The sequence below is a fragment of the Epinephelus fuscoguttatus genome, linkage group LG14 (assembly GCF_011397635.1).
Source record: "Epinephelus fuscoguttatus linkage group LG14, E.fuscoguttatus.final_Chr_v1".
In the NCBI taxonomy this organism is placed as follows: domain Eukaryota; kingdom Metazoa; phylum Chordata; class Actinopteri; order Perciformes; family Serranidae; genus Epinephelus; species Epinephelus fuscoguttatus.
This window is the reverse complement of record NC_064765.1, coordinates 31,273,601-31,294,907: the sequence shown is the minus strand read 5'-3', so window position 1 is coordinate 31,294,907 and position 21,307 is coordinate 31,273,601. Positions and strand designations below refer to the sequence as shown.

Here is a 21,307-nt window from a genome sequence, read left to right as displayed (position 1 = left end):
GTGCAGATCCCGGGGGGGACGGGGGGGACATGTCCCCCCCAAATTCTGAAAAACACAAATTGTCCCCCCCAATTCTAAACAGCTTAAATGATTGAAATTGAGCAAATGTATACAGTAGTCCCATATACTGGGAGAAAGGGAAGATGATGAGGAGAAATGGGAATCCGTGAGAGGCGAGAGATGAAAACGTGAGTGGACATGAATGACTTGGTGATGGTGATGAGCCTCTGTGAAATCGTGAAATATGCTGGCAATCTCAAGTGCTCTGTGGGTATGATTTGCACACGTGCAATTAAAAAAAAAACACAACTAATTGTGTCCCCCCCAAACTTGTCATCAGATCTGCACCCATGTATGGGGCCATACTGACACCCCAACTTATGCCCTCTGAAATGTGTATGCACACTGAGGACATACAGATTTCGTTAAATTCAAAGCCAGCACTCCTATGCTGGGATAAAACTTTACTGGTGTTAATTTGTTCCAATTATGGCCAAAAGAGAAGTTTAGGCATTATTAGGCAGTCTGTGGGCCCCCCATCCCTCCTCTCTTGATCCATCTCTCTCACGCATCTTTTGAGTATTTTTTTTACAAAGTCGGCTTGTTTCTGTCCTTTTCCTTTCTTTTCTGTTTTGAAACTCCAATTCCCCTTTCTTGGAGAAAGACAAGTAGTGTTCATTTGTGCTCTGGCAGCATAATCAGTCATTCACTCAGCTTTAACTGTATTGAGAAACAAATCCTAATGCAGGGCAGACTAAAACATTTTGTGCCTTTAAGGGGTGAGAGGGGCCTCAGAGAGCTTCCGCTGTTTTTTTATACAAAGTTAATTCTTTTAACTGATTTATTCAGCCAATTTAGTTATGGCACTATTTATTTATTTCCAAGCTTTTCCTCCCATTGGGGCCCTGGATACTCAGTCCCACTCCCACTGAGACAGCCCTGATAATAACCTGCCTTTAATGTGATATTGTACTAAAGTGGTGCACGTCCCTGACAACCTGGGGCCCCATAGCAGTTGTCTGCTTTGCTCTGTTGGTAATCCAGCCTTGATGCTGTGTAATCACAGATTCAGAGAAGGTGACTGTAAAACCAGTGTCACAATACAACATAACGTGAGGCTGACTTTTCTGTTGTTAAATATTCAGTCATAAACCAAACAACCTGGCACCAAGAATAAAGTCTGCTTAGGTCTCTTCAGCACTTGGCTGCCATTACATCTGGCATCAGAGACACACACTATTACTGTAATATGAACCTGTTAAACTGCAAGAGGCGTCTCAGTTTACCCGTATGCTGTGACATTATGTAGGCCTAAATGAATATAATAGTGTTGCATCATCATTACAAATACAACTTAAAAATGATTGTATTTAAGGTAAACATTTTCTTGGACCCATTTCACATAACATAGATTAATAACTGTAACAGACTAATAAACTAATGTTTTATTGTCATAAAATATAGCCTTTGCAATGTATTGGGGCCTTATAGCGTTTATTTTGAGGACAATTTTATCTGAGAGGAAGATACACCATACATTTTATTGAAATTATTAAGTAGTTCATAACAGTGGTCGTTTTCCCTTTAAGAATAATACCATGAAGGTAATTTGAAGGTGGTTTCCGCGGATCTATTTCTACTAGTTTTTGAATCTGTCGAAAGTGACAAAGAAAGTGACGGACTACTTTGTGTTACACAGGATTTTATGCAGGCGGAAGGATACGATTGCTGCTGACGGCTTGGGGAAGTTGTGGTTTTGTTTTGAGAGGCGGACTCTGATTGGACAGAGCAGACCCGCAATATTCTGCACACTGTACAGAGGCCGCTGATTGGCCAGGGCGGATCTGCAATGCGTCAAACCACGGCGCGGCAACGATAGCAGGAGGGAGCGACTCCACGGCCACTGTGTACACTGTCCTATGAGTAACATACGTACAGTATAGAGCAGGTGAAAGCTTTCAGGTAGTTTACAGGTGAGGCGAGGAAGTGAATGACTTAACGCAGAGATATATTTAAAATGAGGCAGAATTCCCCAGTGTTTAAAATGTTATTCATTTAAATTCAAAGAGGATTTAAATGACAAAAAGCAACAAAGTAAAGCTCAACTCTGTGGCATAATTTACAGACGCACTGTTCACATGATGAAATTTTATATATAAAAAGTGACAAATACATTTAAAAAACACCACATGGACAGTCACATCTTTCTGAACTTAACACTAAAGTCTGATCTTATTCTGTCCTTGGTATTTGGGCAAGACTGTTAGTCACATAGGTGCAGGGCTCCAATATCATTTAACCTCATTGTCTGGTTAACCCAGGTGTGTCCAAAGCATAAACAAGTTGAAACATTTGCATTTGAACATTGACAGTTAAAAATGCTGAAGCTGTGTAAAATTAAAGGAATGCTTCAACCCCCAAATGATCATTTGTATATCAGTTAATTTAACATCAGACTTCATATTTTTTTGCATGCTTCCAGTAAACAAATCAAAAAATGGAGGTAATTCTTCATTAACTGAAGTCATGGGCAACTGTGTATAACAATAGCAAAACTTTGTCAAAACATCTGTTTACAAACTCTCACACAACTTGGGCACTGAAATCCAAGTCTCATTTATCCAGTCATATGCTCAGTATTTCTCAAACAGACAGCAGTTTTTGACAGTAACTGAAGTGAAACTTACCTATGCTCTCTTCAAAGCGAGACTCCACTGACACAACACTTTGATCCTCAGCTGTACATACATCATTTGGGGGGTTAAGTATTCCTTCAAATTTTCCAGTCTTTCTTATGCTTCTTATTTATCTCAGTATTTGTTTACAATTTATGTCTTTGGACTATAATGTGGAATTGGTCTTTACAACAGCATCTAATAAAGATATTATGGAGATTTATTTGATATTTCATTTTGCATACAGGCCTTCAACCTCAGTTTGCATGCACTTAAAGCTCATATGCATAAACACACATACAGCACACAACACATGAATGAGAATCACATTTTTATTAACTAGTGTTTTGCTGTGAAAATAAAGACATTATGTACAAAGGATGGCCCTGAACCCATATGATCACTGCAACGTCACTGTTTAATATTGCAGATATGTGTGTGTAAGCGTCCCAAGTTTTTGCATTCTCCTGCTCTGCCATCAAGTGTGCTGATAGTAGCAAGTTGGCAATAAAGCAAACACAAGTTCTTGAATGATATCTGTGTGTGTTCAGTCCTCCAGCAGTATATCCAGTTCTTCTAAGGGCAGTCTGAGTCGGAGTTCTTTCTCCGTCATCAGATCTACGAACTCCTGCAGATGTTCAGGGAACAGGTGCACTGCGTCCATGTACAAACCCTGATCACACACACACGTGCAACAGACACACATTTGCATAAATGCAAATTTACATTCATAGACACCCCCACACACAAAGAGAGTGAATGACATTTATTTCTTGTATGTAAAATTAAAAAAAAACAAGTAGACAGTGTTTAGCAGCTGCTTGGATATATCACTTTTATGTCTCACCTTAGCCCAGGGAATATTCTGTAAGGCCTTGTAGAAGATCCCTTTGGCTTGATCTACCCTCCCCTCTGACACCTATAAATACACACATATAAACACATTACATACACACAGCACAGACATAAGACTTAATATCTGTGTATCCAAATGCACAAATTACACAAAGAAAGTCTGTGTGGATACAGATGTGTAGTCATAGTTAGTGGCCGTGGTAAGGACAGAGTTGACAGTCCTTTCCCCCGGCCTGGAAATGCACGGTTTCTAAACTCGCATAAGAGACTACAAAATTTACCATATATATGATTAACTAAACTTACAATAATATCAGTACCCTGTCATTAATGCTAAGATGTAGTAGACTACATGCATGTTTCCGAGACAGTATAGCAGCACCGACGTTACTCAGCGCCATTAGCTTATGTTTTGATGATGTGCCGTAACATTGTCACGCAAGGATTTGCAACCTTATGAACTCCAGGTCCTTGGAGGCTCACGACTTTTTACCAGTGGCTGAGCAATCAAAAACAGCTGAGACAGAGCATTCGATTCTTTTTGTTTCACCAGAAACATCTGCAAAGTTCCCATCGCCAAACCCAGCATACTCTATTTAAATATATGATAATTTTAGTGTGTATAGAGCCAGCATATTTTCATACCTCACCGAGTGAATTAAGAGTTTAATTTTTTATTAAACCAGAGTTGGCGATTGTTGGGAACAGTGGAAAGAAGTTTTACAATGACAAAATTACTGTTTATTTCAATGGAGTCTGGTGGGTTTGACAATAGTCATTCTGGGGCTGTGTCTAGTTAAACAAAAAGGATCTTTCTCTTAAACAAAATTGTCTATCTCTGTAGGATCCTTTAAATAATCTAATCTGAAACTGTCTGACAAGTGTGTGAGTGTTTTTATTGCAACCTGGCTGCTGCTCTTGCTCAATACCGGACCAATCTCAAAAAAAGTTGTTACCATTAGTCATTTAGGGTCCAGGTTGAAAATACCCTTTCACTTTGGATTTTTAAGTTTATTTGACGTGTACAAAGCCACACAGCAACTCGTCAGCATGACAGCGAATGCCTCATTTTCTCCCTCTGCATGAAGGGATGTGACGTTTTGTGGGCGTTTTCATGAATACTGACTGTATCTATAGGCTGGTCTTACTGTGTGTGTTAGTTCTTATAGTTTTATCTCTAAGTCAATATTTGCAACATGAGAAACACAGGCAGCACTCTAAGGTGTAGCAGAATGATATACAGATCATGAAGGTGCAGCAGGCTTTTCCAGTCATTACTGAACTGAACATGTCTGTGTTTGAATTTGATCTCTCTGAAAATATATTTAATATATTTCTGATGCTAAATTCATTCCTTGCTCCTTGACACATTTAACTTTTGCAACCTAACCTCCTATTTTTTTTTTCCTTTTTGCCATTGTGTATACACCTATAAGCCTATTAAATTGATTAAGTGAAAAAAAGAAAAGCAGGACTTTGCAAACACCCTTTCACTGAAGTCTGTAACTACGCTGCTCTGGATTGGATAAATGTTCAAAAAGATTATGAATTGACCTCACAGGGCCAGTAAGCATGTGAGTTTCTGAGTATTATTTGCTGTCTCACCAGGAAGTGCATGTACATCCTCCAAAGTAAAGGACAGTGAGAACCCATCTCTGTTGCTATGGCACTTTCAAACAGTCCACGGATACGGTTGCTGAGGCCATTCTCTGGCAGGATGGGCAAGGCAGCATCATGGCTACAAGACCTGAAGACAATTAAATAAATATACAATTATTAATGGACAGTGGGAATTTTGATAGAAAATATGTGTGAAATTTGGTTGAGTATGCAAAACAATATGTGTATATATACCAGTACGTATCATATCCCTCCCTATTATATACTTTCCTCACTAAGCCAATATTTTTTGGCACTGTTATTATTCCAATATGACATATGCAGCAACCTTTTCCATTTCAGTTATGCAATCCTGAAAAGTAGATGTTTCAGGTGTTTCCAGTTCCTGAGAATATTTTGCCGCCCTATCATTATTGCTGTCTGAATACATCTGTAACATAGCTGTGAATCTTCATTCAAAGGTTTTGGATGTTGGGGAATAACAACAGTACACATACAGTATTAGAGTGTCCTCATTCCTGCTACATTTCCAACAAGTGGTAGAATCCAAGTCTGTGTAATCTACTCAGGATCTAATAGTAAAGATGTAGAATTTAAACTGCATCACTTTTATCCTCAAAAACCTCAATATATTATGAGAATTGCCACAAATTTTAACCCATTTATCTATATCAAACACCCACATCCCTTTCCCAAACATTTTTCAGTTTTGAATACCTCCTGTCCCTCACCAAAAACCTTCAAGAGTTTTCCCAACTCCTTCACTGGTTGTGGGGCTTTAATACACGACCCCAAAAATCTTTGTTGCAGCATGATGCAGTTGTCAGTATCTAGACAAACTATATTATCGCAATAGGTTATCAAATGTATCTAAGTGTATCTTCATAATACAAATCTCCCACTGTAAGGACTCCATTGTCAAATCACTCCCTTTTATCAAGTTTATCAATGCAAAGCTTTGGATTCAACCAAACACTTAATCACATTAAGGATTTAACTTCATCATTGCTGCCGTTCTTTTTGAATATTAGTTTTCTTGACTTATCACACATGAAGAAAGAAAGAAACAGTCAAAGAGACAAAGAAAAATAGAGTCATGGTAACTTGATTTTTTAAGTTGTTCCAATGCTTGTTCCCATAAAATGCAGCATAAAACCGCAACTACCCATCATCCTTTCTGCTCTTACCTCTGAGCAGCGTCCACCAGCTGCTTCCTTTGTTGTTCAGCAACAATGGCAAAGAGGCGCGGCACCACACTGCTGTTGTCCCTGGTTACAGAGTGAAAAAAGCGACGCGCCCGGCCAGCACTATGGTAACGGTTCTCCACCTGAAACACAGGTCACATGAGGGTCATCATGCCAAAATACTCAAGTACAAAACTTGGTGCAGAATGAATGCTAAGAGCTCTAGAGAAGCTCATTCCCAATGACTGATTCCATGTTAACCAACGGTGATTAAAAAATGAAATGAATGAAATGAGGGACCGAGGCTTGCCTGTACATATATGCTCCAAAGAGGGGCGCTGCTGGGCCAGGTGGGGAGGGCACAGGTCAGCGTCTGTCTTAGTGTTGCCAGTGGAAACACACTGATGCTGTTGTGGTACCTGAGCAGCACTGCCTGCTGCACTGCTAATGCCTCACATTCAGAAGCTAGCCTGTTAGCAAAGTGCCTGCTGCTATGGCTAGAATCAGTTGCAGACTGGCTAGCATCTGTGCTAGCAAGGTTAGCTTTCTCATTACTGTTAAGCTGCTTGTCAAGTGTTAGCGTGCTGTGCAGTTCCTCCATCCTCCCTCTAGCCTGGCTGTAGATGGCATTAGCCGCTTGGATGCCCATTGTGAGGTACTGGAACAGAGTGTAGCAGCCTATTAGGCCTCGCAGCCTTAGCTTCTCTCCGAGCAGGTCCTCATGGCCTGCTGGTGGAATGATAAGAAGTAAGATCAAATTAATGAGAGAAAGCTGTTTTCCACAGTAGACATTCAGACATGTCAAAAAAAGGAAAGGCATAGGTGTTAATTAGACACTAACAGAAGCTCTGTTCTATTTATGTGCCCCAATAAGCCATGACAGTGTGAAAGTGAGCCAGCATGCACAATTCCAGGACCCTGAAACTGAAGGAGCTACATGGAAGTCACCCATCTGTTATTATATGAGTTACACCAGTGCTTTTCCTTCTTTGACATGTCAAAATGTCTTCTGTGAAAATGCTAATTTATCAACTTAGGTTCTGCATTCAAAGGGGAAGGGCATTTGGTGAAGAGTTTTTTGGTGTATCATATAACTACTTTTACTCAAGATTATCAATTGACCTTTTACTCCTACAAGAAACTGAATGCTAGCCTGGTTCCAGACCATAGACCCCGCCCACTCAACTGAGTAGGCTTGCATCTCTGGTCTGGCACACTTCAATGAATTTGCGATTTATCTCGTCCAAACGCTGGACGAACCAATGAACGCCGGGGGTCTAGCGATTAGCCAATCAGCACCACGCTGATGTCAAGCTGTACGCTGGTGGGTAACTGGTGAGGATAGCAACAATGGCGACCGCTACAGATCCTACAGACCACATTAACGATGCTATCGAGGTATTTCGCCACTACTCGCGTTAATGGAGGACCAAATTAAGGAAGCTGCTAAACTGGATTTAACGGCGATGCAGATGGGCGTGCACGACGACGGAGACATTTTAAACTGGCAATGCTCGCTTGTTTTCGGCACCCCCGAGGCATGGATACTAATGACGTCAGATTCTGGGTGAGTTGTTGATCTCTACTGATTGGTTAGGGAAAAATCAAATTCCCTCCCCCTTGTAAATCGCCTTCAATGGAAGCCATGTCAGACTGAAGGTTCTGGGAGCTTCAGTCTGACACTCAGGCTAACTGAATGCTTTAGCTCGACTCAGAACAGTTTTGTTTCTGCACAGAAATCCACCAGACCCAGTGAAACACTCACTAGAATATAATGTAAAGGCTGGTGGCTACCATCAGTCTGGCAATGAGTCAGCTTAATTTAACAATAATTACACCATTATTTTGAATAATAACTAGGTATGCACAAATCTGATATGCAGCATCGCCACCAGCACAGATAATGACCTGACTAAGTGGACCGGGTGTGATGTGACCAATCTACAAACAATACAGTTTCTTTCTCAATGTCATAATGAAATTCGGTGTTTCTGCTGTTAGTTACATTATTCAGTCACTACAAGCCAACAACTCAGCTCTCAGTGCCACTGCACTCCCTGTCCTCATGTTACCTTATATCAATATGACTCCAATGGGCTTCATGTAGTAGAATGTACTACTTTTAAAGGAAAAAGATAGACACAGTCTGATCGGTAGATGGTATTGGCAGACAGTATTAGTTAAAGTATTGGAACTGTTATTTGGTAGAAAAAAATCAGACTGATGTGTAGCTGCTAGTAATGACTTGTAGGTTGCTGTTCCATAATTCAGCTCAGTCACTACTAATGATGTATTGTACACGTCTCTTTACTGACCACTGTTTTTTAAAGACTACAATGGTTTTTGGATTGATTGACAAAGTCTATATACAACTAAATATTTGATGAAATGCGATGATTAAATATTGTGCAAAAGTTTAAAGTCTCTGCACGCTGCTTTTCACACTCTACTAAAATGATGAGACAACAGTGAGAAAACACACAGTAGTTGTTGATAAAATGAACCTTTTCTGTTGGCCTGAGGGTTGTGGGGGTTTTGGTCCAGGGCTGACAAGCCAGCAGTCAGAGCCTGTTCATACAACTTCCTGGCTTTCAGGATGGAAACCGGAGAGAGTGACTGGGAGGATGAAGAGGACGATGAAGAAGTTCCTTCTGCTAGCCTGGTTAGTATACACACAGCTGGGGACATGGTGACATCGGTTTGTCCTCCCCCTCGCTCACCGGCCCCTTCCTCCACCTCCAGCTGGGCCCACAGCAGACACAGCTCACAGAGGGTGGGGCTCTTCAGACCTTTGGTTCCCCCTATCGCTGTGGCCGTAGAGAAGACTTTGCGAGCCTCGTCGAGGTTGCCCAGCATCCACTCCAGGTGAGCGTATTCCCGCCACAGCACCAAAGATGAGCGGTTGTCGGGTTCCTTGAGTAGTTGCTTGGCAACCCGCTTGCTGCGTTTACCCTGAGAACGAAGACGCTTTTTGTTGCTGCCACGCAAGCAGCGCCAGACCTGACATATACACAAAAATAAAAATGAGTCAATCTGCACAAAGGTCAGACACTTTTTAGACTTGGAACTAATATCCTGAATGCTTTTTTTCCCTGTTTAAACATAACTTAAAGGTTCATTAGGTAACTTTTATAAAAATAACTTCTTGTCATGATTGCTGAAACTGTCACTGTATCCTGTCATCAGTACATGAGACATCCTCTGGCTCCTCCTAGTGCTCCAAATGGCACTTGCAAGAATCCACCGAGTAAAAACAACCACTCAGAGCTAGGAAGAGTCTATAATGCAGTGTCAATCAGTGCTCGTGCACATGCTGCGCAGTCCCCCCTCCCCTGTACATGCTCTCAGTCAAGCTCAATATCTTCAGAGCGTGGCTTCAGGAGCTTTGCAAAGAAAGAAAAACAATAATCAGCAATGGAAAAGCAAGACAAGTAAAGAGAAGAAGACCGATAACGGAAAGCAAGCTTGCACTTTCACAGGTCTACTTCTGTTTACTTGTCTTTACTGTGTACGCTGTAGTTGGCAGCACAGCATTTGTACAAGCAGTGACTGACACTGCGTTAGAGACTCCTCCTGACTCTGATTGGTTGTTTTTGTTCAGGTGCAAATGCCAATAGGAGCACTATGAAGAGCCAGAGGAACTTGATCCTGTCCTGAACTCTTTCAAGCCCAACAAACTGACTCCTACCTTGAGTTTCTCGTACTGCATCCAGCTGAGTGACAGGGCAGCTCGGTGGTGGACAGGAAGGACAGCTTGGACCATACTGATCACATTGGTGACAAACCTCTCACCCTGCTTCCCAAGCCCCACGCACTTCCTTGTTCCCTGGAGGGTGGTCATGTGACCTACAGAGTTAACCCCAGGTTCAGGTAGGTCGTGGGAGGTCAGAGGATGCCTGAGCTCATTACCTATGATGAGACATGGAGCCAGATTTACCTCATTTGTATGCTTCAACTTGAGCGTTACAGTTTTAAAAAACAAGTCGGTAGTTTGCATGATTCTGACTGACGGTGTCATTTTTACCCTGAGTGAGTAGAGAGAGGTTCTCTAGCAGCAGGCCAAGCTGACAGGGGGCAGCAGAGAGCACAGAGTCCACAGGCAGCCCCAGGAATGAAAAGAAATGGAGAAGAAGACAGAGCCGGAGCTCCGGTGTAGACAGACAAATTAGGGACGGACCTATGTCATCAAACAACACCTACAGTTGGAGAGAAACAGAGAGACAACGATGTCAAACAAAGTGGTCACACCTATTCACTGGTTTAATGGTAGCATATTGTCAGTGGCTTTCAAACACATCATACATGAGCAGAGACATTTTACAGTACCTGTCTGTCTGGGTCCTCACAGTCCTCTTCTGATTGGCCCTTGGCTTTGTCAGGCCTCCAGGGCAGCCAGTGAGCTGCTTCACGAGACGTCTCCACATCCAACCAGACTGTCCATCTGGGCTGGCTCCGGTCCTTTACCTCCTCCTCATCCTCTTCCTCCTCCTCCTCTTCTTCTGTGGGTACACAGAAACACACACACACACACACACACACACACACGAGACGAAGATGATGACTCTCAGTTTCTTGTTGTTTCTACGATTTTAGCCCATAAGTCAATTTAGAGGTGATTCCAGGATTTACATCAACATTAAATAAAGTAAAGGCTGCCTCATTTTGTTATAAGGATGTGTGTGTGTGTGTGTGTGTGTGTGTGTGTGTGTGTGTGTGTGTTCTACCTGCATTGGGCTGTAGCCACCCTCCTCGCTCTTGTTGGAGCATCCAGGCTTTCCAACCTCTGGCTCCCAACTCTCCAACCCTCTCCTCCCCACTGTCCCAGAACGGCTCAAAGAACTCGACCTGTACACACACACACAAAAATATTCATAAATTAAGTGAAAGGCACAATTTCCTCTTTATTAAGTTTACTGGTGACCTGGTATGTGTCCTCTTGTGTTTCTATACGGCCAATAGAAAAAGATTTTACTCCAAAATTCAATTTTCTTGTACCAATCGACTAAATAAAAAGACAAACTCAGTGACTAAAACGCTGTAACTAATGTGTACAAATAACAAGTTGCCTAGCAGGTCAGACCTGCCCCTTTTCTTTATGTATCATGATGTTACGTTAGCTACCTTGGACCAAACAAGGGCTTGAAAAGCAGCTGATGGACAGAGCCATGATCTGTTTAGAGACCAATAAGGAAAATGAGCATGCATATTTAAATAAAAAATGTCAGTGGACGTCACGTAATGTGTTTTTTAATCTGGTGGAAGGATTTTTCAGTCAAAGTTGAAACAACAACAACAACATCAAGACAAGATGGAGGTTATAGTGATTTGCCATGCCCGCCCCATTGACTCTTATAGAACTGACACTGCGGCTCCTCGAACACTGTCACTGACGTCATGACCTTTCCTTCTTTTATATTTTCCTTGCCAGATTCAAGGAAGTCACTGCACCAGGCCAAGAATGTGAAAAAGCCTAAGAGTACTATAAATGCTGAAATATTCCTTTTAGTTGTCACTATAGGTTATGATTTGGTCTCATGGTCAAGATTATTTATCAGCATTAGGTTTAGATTTACATTTAACTATCAAAATTACATTAGAATTAGTTCCTGTGTGCCTTTAGTGTGTGTTTGTGTGTTTACCTGCTGCTTGGTGGAGAGTTCTCGTACACTGTCAGGTTTATAGAATGTAAAGTCGATCATGGCCTGAAACAGAGAAATCGCCTTCTCTGAGTGACCAGACTGACGCAGGAAATGACACTGCTGGATGAAGATATCTGGACAGAAGGAAAAGGACAGCCAGGAAAAATTACTACAACAATCGATAAGCACTGAGCAAACAAACAACAAAGTTTTGTATTGAGGCAAGAGAGAATATTACACATCACATGTAAAGTGTCTGTGTGTATTACATGTGTGACTTCCCTGTGACAGAGGCAGATGATAAAACGAGGCTGACTTGGAAAATGTGCAGGGTATCTGCATGTGTATTTTTTACCCACTAATCAGTCCCCTTGGAGTAGAAAACAGGGCAAGTAAAGGCTCAAGAAAATCTGTTACCCAACATATCCTCCTCAAGCCCCGGCAGGGCCGGGTGAGAGACCATGCTGCCGTCACGCACTGCGCTGAGCGTGCTTAGACACTTCCCATATGCAGAGTTGACCTTTGACACAGTAAAGTTGCTGAAGTAGCTCTGGGTGAACAGCAAATACTCCCTCCACAGGGGGGCACTGTTGGGATGGAGGAAAACCTGAAAGCCAATACATAAAACATGAGTTAGCCTTGTTAGAATGACTATTATCCTTGATCTACAGACATATGTCAGCGTTGGTCAGTGACAAAAAGGCAGAGAAGCATTCAATACACGGCTATCGAGAGTGATAACTTAAACAAATGTGTGGGAGCCTTTGCTTGTAAAAGTGAAACTGAGTGAACTGAATCTAAAAAAATAGAGCACAGCCAATTTTCCACTCTTTTTAGGGCAAAAAATAAACTTGAAAATAAACCACAGCTGTAGTCAACACACAGAAACACTGAGTGAGGTTTTATGGAAACACACTGCAGACTGACCAGTTTCTTCCATTCTTTAGCCAGAAGTGAGGGCTCCCAGAGCTCTTGGCAGATCCTGAGCCTCTCCAGCTGCAGAGCTATGCAGCTGTGGTTGGTGGCCACTGCACGCTCTGCGATGCTCAGCTTTTTCTCCAGGAGTGCTCGGTAGGAGGACTTACAACGATCAGCCGAATTGCTGCCCTGTTGCTCCTCCTCGCCTCCAAACGATGTTGCACTGAGCTCATCCTAGAGAGAAAGAGAAGATAAGCAGGTTTAGAGGTATCGCTGATTTTACAAGTCTGATATGACTATCTCACTGGGGTTACATACAGTATACTGTACATATTTTAAGTTACAATATAGAAGGCCTGAAAACATGCATGTGATTTAACATCCACCATGTGTGACAAGTGAAGCAGGATAAAGCAGCAGTCTATATGTAACAAAAGCAAAGTCTTCATACCTGGTATTGTATGAATTGTAACCACAGCTGCGTGTCTGTTGGCTGCTCTCTGAGCCGTCTGTTAAACTCTTCAGTCCTTCCGGTCAATAGCGCTGCAGTCTGTCCCGTCTCGGTGTCCTGCTTCTGCTGCTCTGTCTGCTCCTGCTGCCCCTTCCCCTGCAGCCACAGGGCTGTGGAGGAGTCATACACTCTGAGAGGGTTTACTGATGATGTTTGCACTCTGTCACCTGGATTGACATATTGCATGTTTTATTTTTAAAAGACAACATCAGAGATTTGTGCTTTGTCTTTTTCAATGCCTGCTGCAGCTAAATCTCTTACCCATCCCTCCTCGTTTGTTCTCTTCATTGTCCCCCAGCGGGAGAAAGGAGGTGGGGCTGATGACATCCCTGCACTCAGGAACAGTAGGTAACGTAGGAACAGGGAGCTCGGATCTCAGCAGCTGCCGACTGACTGTTGAGAAGTATCTGTCTGCTGCTTTACTCTTGTCCCCGCCTTTCTGTTTCTTATTTGACTCGGACTCCGCCCAGCTGACTGCCTGTCTGCGAGGGTCCAGACCCAAGCAGGAGTTGCCTTTCCTCTTATACCTGGAACACAGAGTTTTAAAATCATCTTTAAAATGATAACCCACCACATTTTTATCAAGTTCAACTCTGTAGTCTTTAAACCTTCTCAAAGTGCATGGGATCTTTTATGTTAAGTGTTAGCGTCACAGAGAATCTTTCCCAAACTCAATGATGTGTTAACTGTTTTTCTTTTGTAATAAACTGAGGAACCTACTGAAGGTAGTTAGCATGAGCAGGGTTAGCCACTGACCATTCTCGGAACCCATCGGCTGTATTTGGTGTCTGACTTCCGGCAGACGGCGATACAGGCTCTGGGGCAGACCCCCGATTTTTTGGCATTCCAGTGTGATTTGGGCGGAGGAGGCGAATTTCTGTTTCCGACTCTACATTCACTGAATGTAGAGTCTCTACTCTACATTCACTGAATGTAGAGTCTGTATATAGAGACTGGCCACTGACTTACTGTCTTCGTCAAATGAAAAAATTCATGGACAAAGATGTCACAGCACTGGCCTCATGGTGTAGTGTGTGTGTGTGTGTGTGCATGAATGTGTGCGTGGTACCTGGCTACGTCTCCTCTGTACAGGGACTTGTACGTCCAGTTGGCAGGGTCTGCTTTACAGTCCACACAGAACGGCTGCTCTGTTGGCGCCTGGAGGTCATCCAACCAGGAGAAACGACATGCTAACGGAGCAGCCTGGGGACTGCATGGATGCACACATAAACCATTAATATACAGCGGAAGTAAGCAAGTGCTATTGTGTTTAAGATGAACGTAGCATGTAAGCATGTGTGATGTGAAAGCTTTCTTTTGTACCTGTCTGCCTCTTGCTCCCTTTTGAGGTCACTGGGGAAAATGATTTCAGAGTCAGACCTACTGCTGTCCGAATATCTCCCACTTTTCTTTTTATGTTTTTTCTTCTTTTTTCTCTTCTTTTCACTCTTCTTTTTCTTCTTTTTGGGTGGCACATTACCCTCCTCCTCTTCCCCCTCCTCCGCAGAGCTCAGCTCTCTGCCTACACTGAAGATTATAAGGTGAACCAGACGTTAACAGTGGTCAGAGACCGAGAGAAAACACCTCCCTTAATCAAAAGCAAAGGCTTATTCAACTAGTTTTTAAATACATTTAATACTTGTAATAGAAAAGTGATGAAGTAATGATCATTATGTAGCCAATTTCTGCAACAGTGACTTCACAGTGAAGAAACACATGTCAGAAGAACAAAGACACAAGGAAAAACAAAAGGAGGCATGCATAAGATAAAATGATCAGAAAAATACAATAAAACAATACAAAAATAAAATCAGAGCATCTGTCAAACACTGACAATAGCTTTCCACATGCAACAATTTTTCTGAGGAAATCTAAAAGATGCACACCACAACATTCCCTGCTACAGCGTGCAAAGTATAATGTCCAGTCTCCAGGCAAAGAAACTCGCTTCTCTTTTTGATGTGTACCTTGATTCCTTCTCTTTCGGCCTCTCACTGGTCTCAAACAAACGACTGTGTAGAGCGAGGGCATCTCCAGTCTTAAAACTCTTGTTGGTCAGCCAGTCTAATTCTAAAAGAAGAACGTGGATTAAAAAAGAGTGTTACTCAGTATCAGGAAGTGGATAGATGATCAAGATTGCAACTATCTCTCACTGGGTGTGTTTACATGTAGTGTAGTGTCACAGTCATAATTAGGGACCGAGCCTAGAGGCAGAGGACTGCTCAAGGAGCAGTCCTCGCCAAAGGCGAGGACCCTCTTGTTTTTGCTGCGTGCGTTTATAAGTGACCGGGCCCAACAGTAGTGGACTACTCACAAAGAAGTCCTCGCCAAAGGCGAGGACCCTCCCTATAGTTTTTGCCGCATTTTTTCTCACTGACCAGTCCTCGCCGAAGGCGAGGACACTATTGTTTTTGCTGTGTTTATTATTATTATTATTCTTTATTCTTTCTTCCGCCGCCTCTTTGAACTGGAATTTGACCCCCTAAACATGCTCAAAAACTCACCAAAATTGGCACGCACATCAGAACTGGTGAAAAATTTTATAAAATGGTGACATTAACCCCTAAAGTGCCAAAATGGGCTCTCTAGCACCACCTAGGCACACAAAAATGGCCGCCACGGCCTGTAGGAACGTTGTAGAAACATGAAACCAAAAGTGGCGTGTTCGTCTCATCAAGACCTAAAAATCACGCGCTGACACCCCTGACCTAAATCCAACAGGAAGTGAGATATTTGCCCTTTCAAAGTAAGATTTTGCCTTAAAACTGCCTTTCCTAAAAAATCATCTTCTCATACAGCGTTTATCCTATCGACTTCAAACTTGCACAGATTACAGATCAACTCCTTCTAATCAAAAGTTGTGCGTAACTTTTTCATTACTCGCTTCGTTTGGATTTTGTGGCCTCCATAAGGTGAGATGTCAGAAAAACGTCCTGACGATCTTCCAAAGCTGTCCCATAGGAAATGAATGGCAGCAGGGGGGAGAAAGAGACCAATCTTCGGGCTTTTTCTAGCATTTACAGCGTCTCCATACTTTGTGCTACAGACTCCATTCCAACTCTCAAATGTTGCCACGGGTCTCATCTATTCACTCATGTTTTCATCTTTTTCATATCTTTTATCGTTTTTCATCGGTGCCTCTCAAAGTACCATGAGCAAAAGTGGAGAAATTCTCAGTTTACAATGGGTGTGTATTGCACGGAATGCTGTGAGCTAGAGTGGAGAGGGCTCTAAAAATCGTCTAAAACTTTTGTCTTTAACTCGCTGCCATGGCCACAATTTTCACTGTACAGACACAATTTATGCCACAAAACGTAGGAAAATTCGTCCTGCTCGCAGATATGTTGACATGGAATCTCTCACACGTACACATTTTTGCTGAGTGGCTCCAAAGCGAAGGGAGCGCCGATTTTTTTCTCATTCACTCCCATGTAAACTCAGAGGAGAAATTTCTGGAAACAGCTTAGGTGCAACACATTTTAAACTCGCTCCCCTGACCACATTTTTGACTCGAGAAATTTAAAACGCGGCACGTGCGTTCACGAGACGTGGCTGTCTCTCAAAATCACTTTATTTTCTTGCTTGGACCAACGGTTTGGGCATGCGAAGCATTTGTTCGAGGAGTTAAAACCCATTATAAATAGCCTTTGGTGAGCTGCTCTCCTGAGCTGTCTGTGTGTGCCACAGGTGCTGACAAGTCATTAATCGCCATGACAACGGCTGCACACACAGACACGCACACACGGCTCTCTGTCTGTGTGTCTCAAAATCTTTAAAGGACAGATTACAGCAGCAGAATCTTCATTTCAAACAGCAAATACACATTATTAACCCCTACAGTTCCAAAATGGGCTCTCTAGTGCCACCTAGGTCTACTAAACTGGCCACTGTGGCCTGTAAGCATGTCGTAGACAGATCAAACCAAAACAGGCATGTCCTAAATCCAACAGGAAGTGACCTATTTGCCCTTTCAAAGTAAGATTTCGCCTCAAACGTGGTCTCAAGAAAACACATCTCCTCCTACACCGTTTATTTTATCAGTTTTAAAGATGCACACATGCCACCTCAACTGCTACTAAACAGATCTTCTGTATAACTTTATCTCTCTCATGATCACATTATTTTCATGATTGGACCAACAGTTTGGACCAACATTTACACAGTAGATTTATTTTGTTTTGTGTTGTTTTTGTCGTCTCTTCCTCAAAATAAAGGAAGAGGAATCTGATGGGAAGAAATTCGCTCATCTAATTTGCATAATGTGACATCACTTGTACATACCTACAGCTACAGAAAGCATTCAAACATCAAAACGTTCAGCTCTGTAAGGATTTTCTGATGTTTGTGGCAGTATGTTTGATATTTCTAAATAATTCACAGTGACGACATAAGCTGGGGGCGGAAACGGGCGCGAGTGCGAGGTCCCGCCAAACGCTGCTTGCAGCTTTAATTGGATTTTGTAATCCAAAATCACATCATAATAATGAAGGGGAGATATTTCTTTGATCTTGCATTACTGAACTTTAGATGGTGGAGCTAAATTGCAGAAGATGGGTAAGTACACCAAAATCTAGGTCTAGGGAGCTAGAAACCAACCAGAGTTAACTCAGTCAGTACAGAAGGGACAGATTTGCAGCATGTGGATGAGACAATCCTGCTCTGCCACAGAGGATCAGGAACCTAGACAGTATTATGTCTACAGCTTAACCAGCTGACCACGTTTCTCTGTAAGTTACAGGTCATGTTCCATATATTATCAAAACCAACTAGACTCAACCCGGGGTACTTGAGTGCATATAAACATACTCGTTCACTGATAATGTAATAGTGGTGTCTTTGACTTTGTCTTTGCTTGGTTTATTGGGCCGTTATCACCCTGGCTTTCAGAAGTAACCGTGCAGCGGAATGTAAACTGACTGACAGCAAAGTAACCGCTGAGGTCTCTAAGCTTTGACGACAGGCGGACGTTAGGACAGCTAATATGAGCTAACGTTAACTCGTGGTTCAAAGGCTTTATCTTATCAGCATAATGATAACAGAGTATTGCCATTAATAGTAAGCCATATTAAAACGGGTGCAACATGTAGGAGCGGTCACCTTTAGACGAATCTTCAACTTTGTTACTGTCGACTCCTGCGAAAGCTGGAAACAGAGCCATGATGGTCGCATATAAACAGTCGCAGGAATATGACGTCACTTGACAGCCGGGTTACTAAAATAAAACAAGTAGAGCGACCAGTTCAACAAATATTTTTTTCACCCCATGTTTTCTCCTTTCCTTCATTATTTTACACATTTTGCAAACTGAAAAATATAGAAAATACAGAATCAAAATAGCTACATTGCAAAAAGTCTGCCTTTTTCTTTTTAAAATTGTTTGTAGCAAAAAAAAAAAAAAATTCTTGTGCAAGGGTCCCCAATTTTATTTTATTTTATTTTGTATTATTTAATTTTATTTTATTTTACTTGTAATGAAATTGTAATCATGTCACTTAGCTCCATAGCTTTCACACCTTTGCTGCTTCACAGGTGTAGCATGTGGTCCCTGCTCCACCCAGAGAATACCTGTGTTGCAAGTAAGTGTCCAAGGTAATGGTCTGGAGCTTTCTCTTCTTGCTTATATTAACATATATTAAAACACATTCTGCCATAATTATTAGTTCATAAACTTGCAGTAGCTTTCATAATCCAACATCCTATTATAAACATTCAGCACTGAGCCTGCACATAAAAGTAAGTGGTGTGTTATCCACTTTGAAAAGGACATATTTTCTTGATTCATTCACTTTGCAGGAGATACACTTTTATGACCATAATTTAGTATAACTTTCAAAGCAGAAATCCTTAGCCCCTGGCACATAATATTTCCTGAGCTCCTTTTAGCTTTATCCCTTTCTGATAGTAAGCCTCTGGTTGTGTGTACCTTAGTGTGTGTATATATATATATATATATATATATACATACAGTACAGGCCAAAAGTTTGGACACACCTTCTCATTCAATGCGTTTTCTTTATTTTCATGACTATTTACATTGTAGATTCTCACTGAAGGCATCAAAACTATGAATGAACACATGTGGAGTTATGTACTTAACAAAAAAAGGTGAAATAACTGAAAACATGTTTTATATTCTAGTTTCTTCAAAATAGCCACCCTTTGCTCTGATTACTGCTTTGCACACTCTTGGCATTCTCTCCATGAGCTTCAAGAGGTAGTCACCTGAAATGGTTTTCCAACAGTCTTGAAGGAGTTCCCAGAGGTGTTTAGCACTTGTTGGCCCCTTTGCCTTCACTCTGCGGTCCAGCTCACCCCAAACCATCTCGATTGGGTTCAGGTCCGGTGACTGTGGAGGCCAGGTCATCTGCCGCAGCACTCCATCACTCTCCTTCTTGGTCAAATAGCCCTTACACAGCCTGGAGGTGTGTTTGGGGTCATTGTCCTGTTGAAAAATAAATGATCGTCCAACTAAACGCAAAGCGGATGGGATGGCATGTTGCTGCAGGATGCTGTGGTAGCCATGCTGGTTCAGTGTGCCTTCAATTTTGAATAAATCCCCAACAGTGTCACCAGCAAAACACCCCCACACCATCACACCTCCTCCTCCATGCTTCACAGTGGGAACCAGGCATGTGGAATCCATCCGTTCACCTTTTCTGCGCCTCACAAAGACACGGCGGTTGGAACCAAAGATCTCAAATTTGGACTCATCAGACCAAAGCACAGATTTCCACTGGTCTAATGTCCATTCCTTGTGTTTCTTGGCCCAAACAAATCTCTTCTGCTTGTTGCCTCTCCTTAGCAGTGGTTTCCTAGCAGCTATTTGACCATGAAGGCCTGATTGGCGCAGTCTCCTCTTAACAGTTGTTCTAGAGATGGGTCTGCTGCTAGAACTCTGTGTGGCATTCATCTGGTCTCTGATCTGAGCTGCTGTTAACTTGCGATTTCTGAGGCTGGTGACTCGGATGAACTTATCCTCAGAAGCAGAGGTGACTCTTGGTCTTCCTTTCCTGGGTGGGTCCTCATGTGTGCCAGTTTGGTTGTAGCGCTTGATGGTTTTTGCGACTCCACTTGGGGACACATTTAAAGTTTTTGCAATTTTCCAGACTGACTGACCTTCATTTCTTAAAGTAATGATGGCCACTCGTTTTTCTTTAGTTAGCTGATTGGTTCTTGCCATAATATGAATTTTAAGAGTTGTCCAATAGGGCTGTCGGCTGTGTATTAACCTGACTTCTGCACAACACAACTGATGGTCCCAACCCCATTGATAAAGCAAGAAATTCCACTAATTAACCCTGATAAGGCACACCTGTGAAGTGGAAACCATTTCATGGAGCTCATGGAGAGAATGCCAAGAGTGTGCAAAGCAGTAATCAGAGCAAAGGGTGGCTATTTTGAAGAAACTAGAATATAAAACATGTTTTCAGTTATTTCACCTTTTTTTGTTAAGTACATAACTCCACATGTGTTCATTCATAGTTTTGATGCCTTCAGTGAGAATCTACAATGTAAATAGTCATGAAAATAAAGAAAACGCATTGAATGAGAAGGTGTGTCCAAACTTTTGGCCTGTACTGTATATATATATATATATATATATGTATGTCACTTCACCCCTCTCTGCTTTTTATAAAGCAAATTTTATACCTTTAATCCACAAAATTAAAGAGGCCTGGTGTGTTGGATGATACTCCCTTTATCTCTTCTAGGTCAAATGAATCTTTTCAAGGTGAAAATACTTCCACAGTCGCTCTGGTATCCATATAATCCCAGCACTTTGACCTGGAAATCACTCTCTGCTTCAGCCTGGAAGCTGCTCCTCTAGATCCAATTTAACATTGTCAAATTTTATATGTGTCTAAAATGTCAGTTTCTGATCCATGGTGTAGAGGAATTAGTTGA

At 42.0% G+C, this 21,307-nt stretch overlaps 1 protein-coding gene across 1 annotated transcript; it reads right to left on the bottom strand.

Moving 5' to 3' along the window:
• Positions 1-2,991: 2,991 nt before the first annotated feature.
• Positions 2,992-18,575, bottom strand: nrde2 (NRDE-2, necessary for RNA interference, domain containing). The gene is made up of 19 exons (XM_049596947.1): positions 18,500-18,575; positions 15,370-15,472; positions 14,726-14,929; positions 14,472-14,612; positions 13,664-13,929; positions 13,343-13,512; positions 12,901-13,125; positions 12,391-12,580; positions 11,974-12,107; positions 11,059-11,179; positions 10,661-10,833; positions 10,359-10,530; positions 10,023-10,243; positions 8,839-9,334; positions 6,645-7,063; positions 6,338-6,477; positions 5,136-5,277; positions 3,523-3,594; positions 2,992-3,348 (listed from the first exon to the last, which is right to left on the bottom strand). Exons 1-19 carry the CDS (start codon positions 18,558-18,560, stop codon positions 3,223-3,225), a joined length of 3,576 nt encoding a protein of 1,191 aa, XP_049452904.1. The 5' UTR covers positions 18,561-18,575; the 3' UTR covers positions 2,992-3,222.
• Between the last annotated feature and the right edge of the window lie 2,732 nt (positions 18,576-21,307).

Excerpts from the sequence above, each read along its gene's own strand:
- nrde2 (XM_049596947.1), bottom strand. The coding sequence starts at position 18,560 with ATGGCTCTGTTTCCAGCTTTCGCAGGAGTCGACAGTAACAAAGTTGAA. Across the intron at positions 13,126-13,342 it reads TACAATTCATACAATACCAG|GATGAGCTCAGTGCAACATC; the intron begins GTATGAAGACTT and ends CTTTCTCTCTAG. Across the intron at positions 12,581-12,900 it reads CTAAAGAATGGAAGAAACTG|GTTTTCCTCCATCCCAACAG; the intron begins GTCAGTCTGCAG and ends ATTGGCTTTCAG.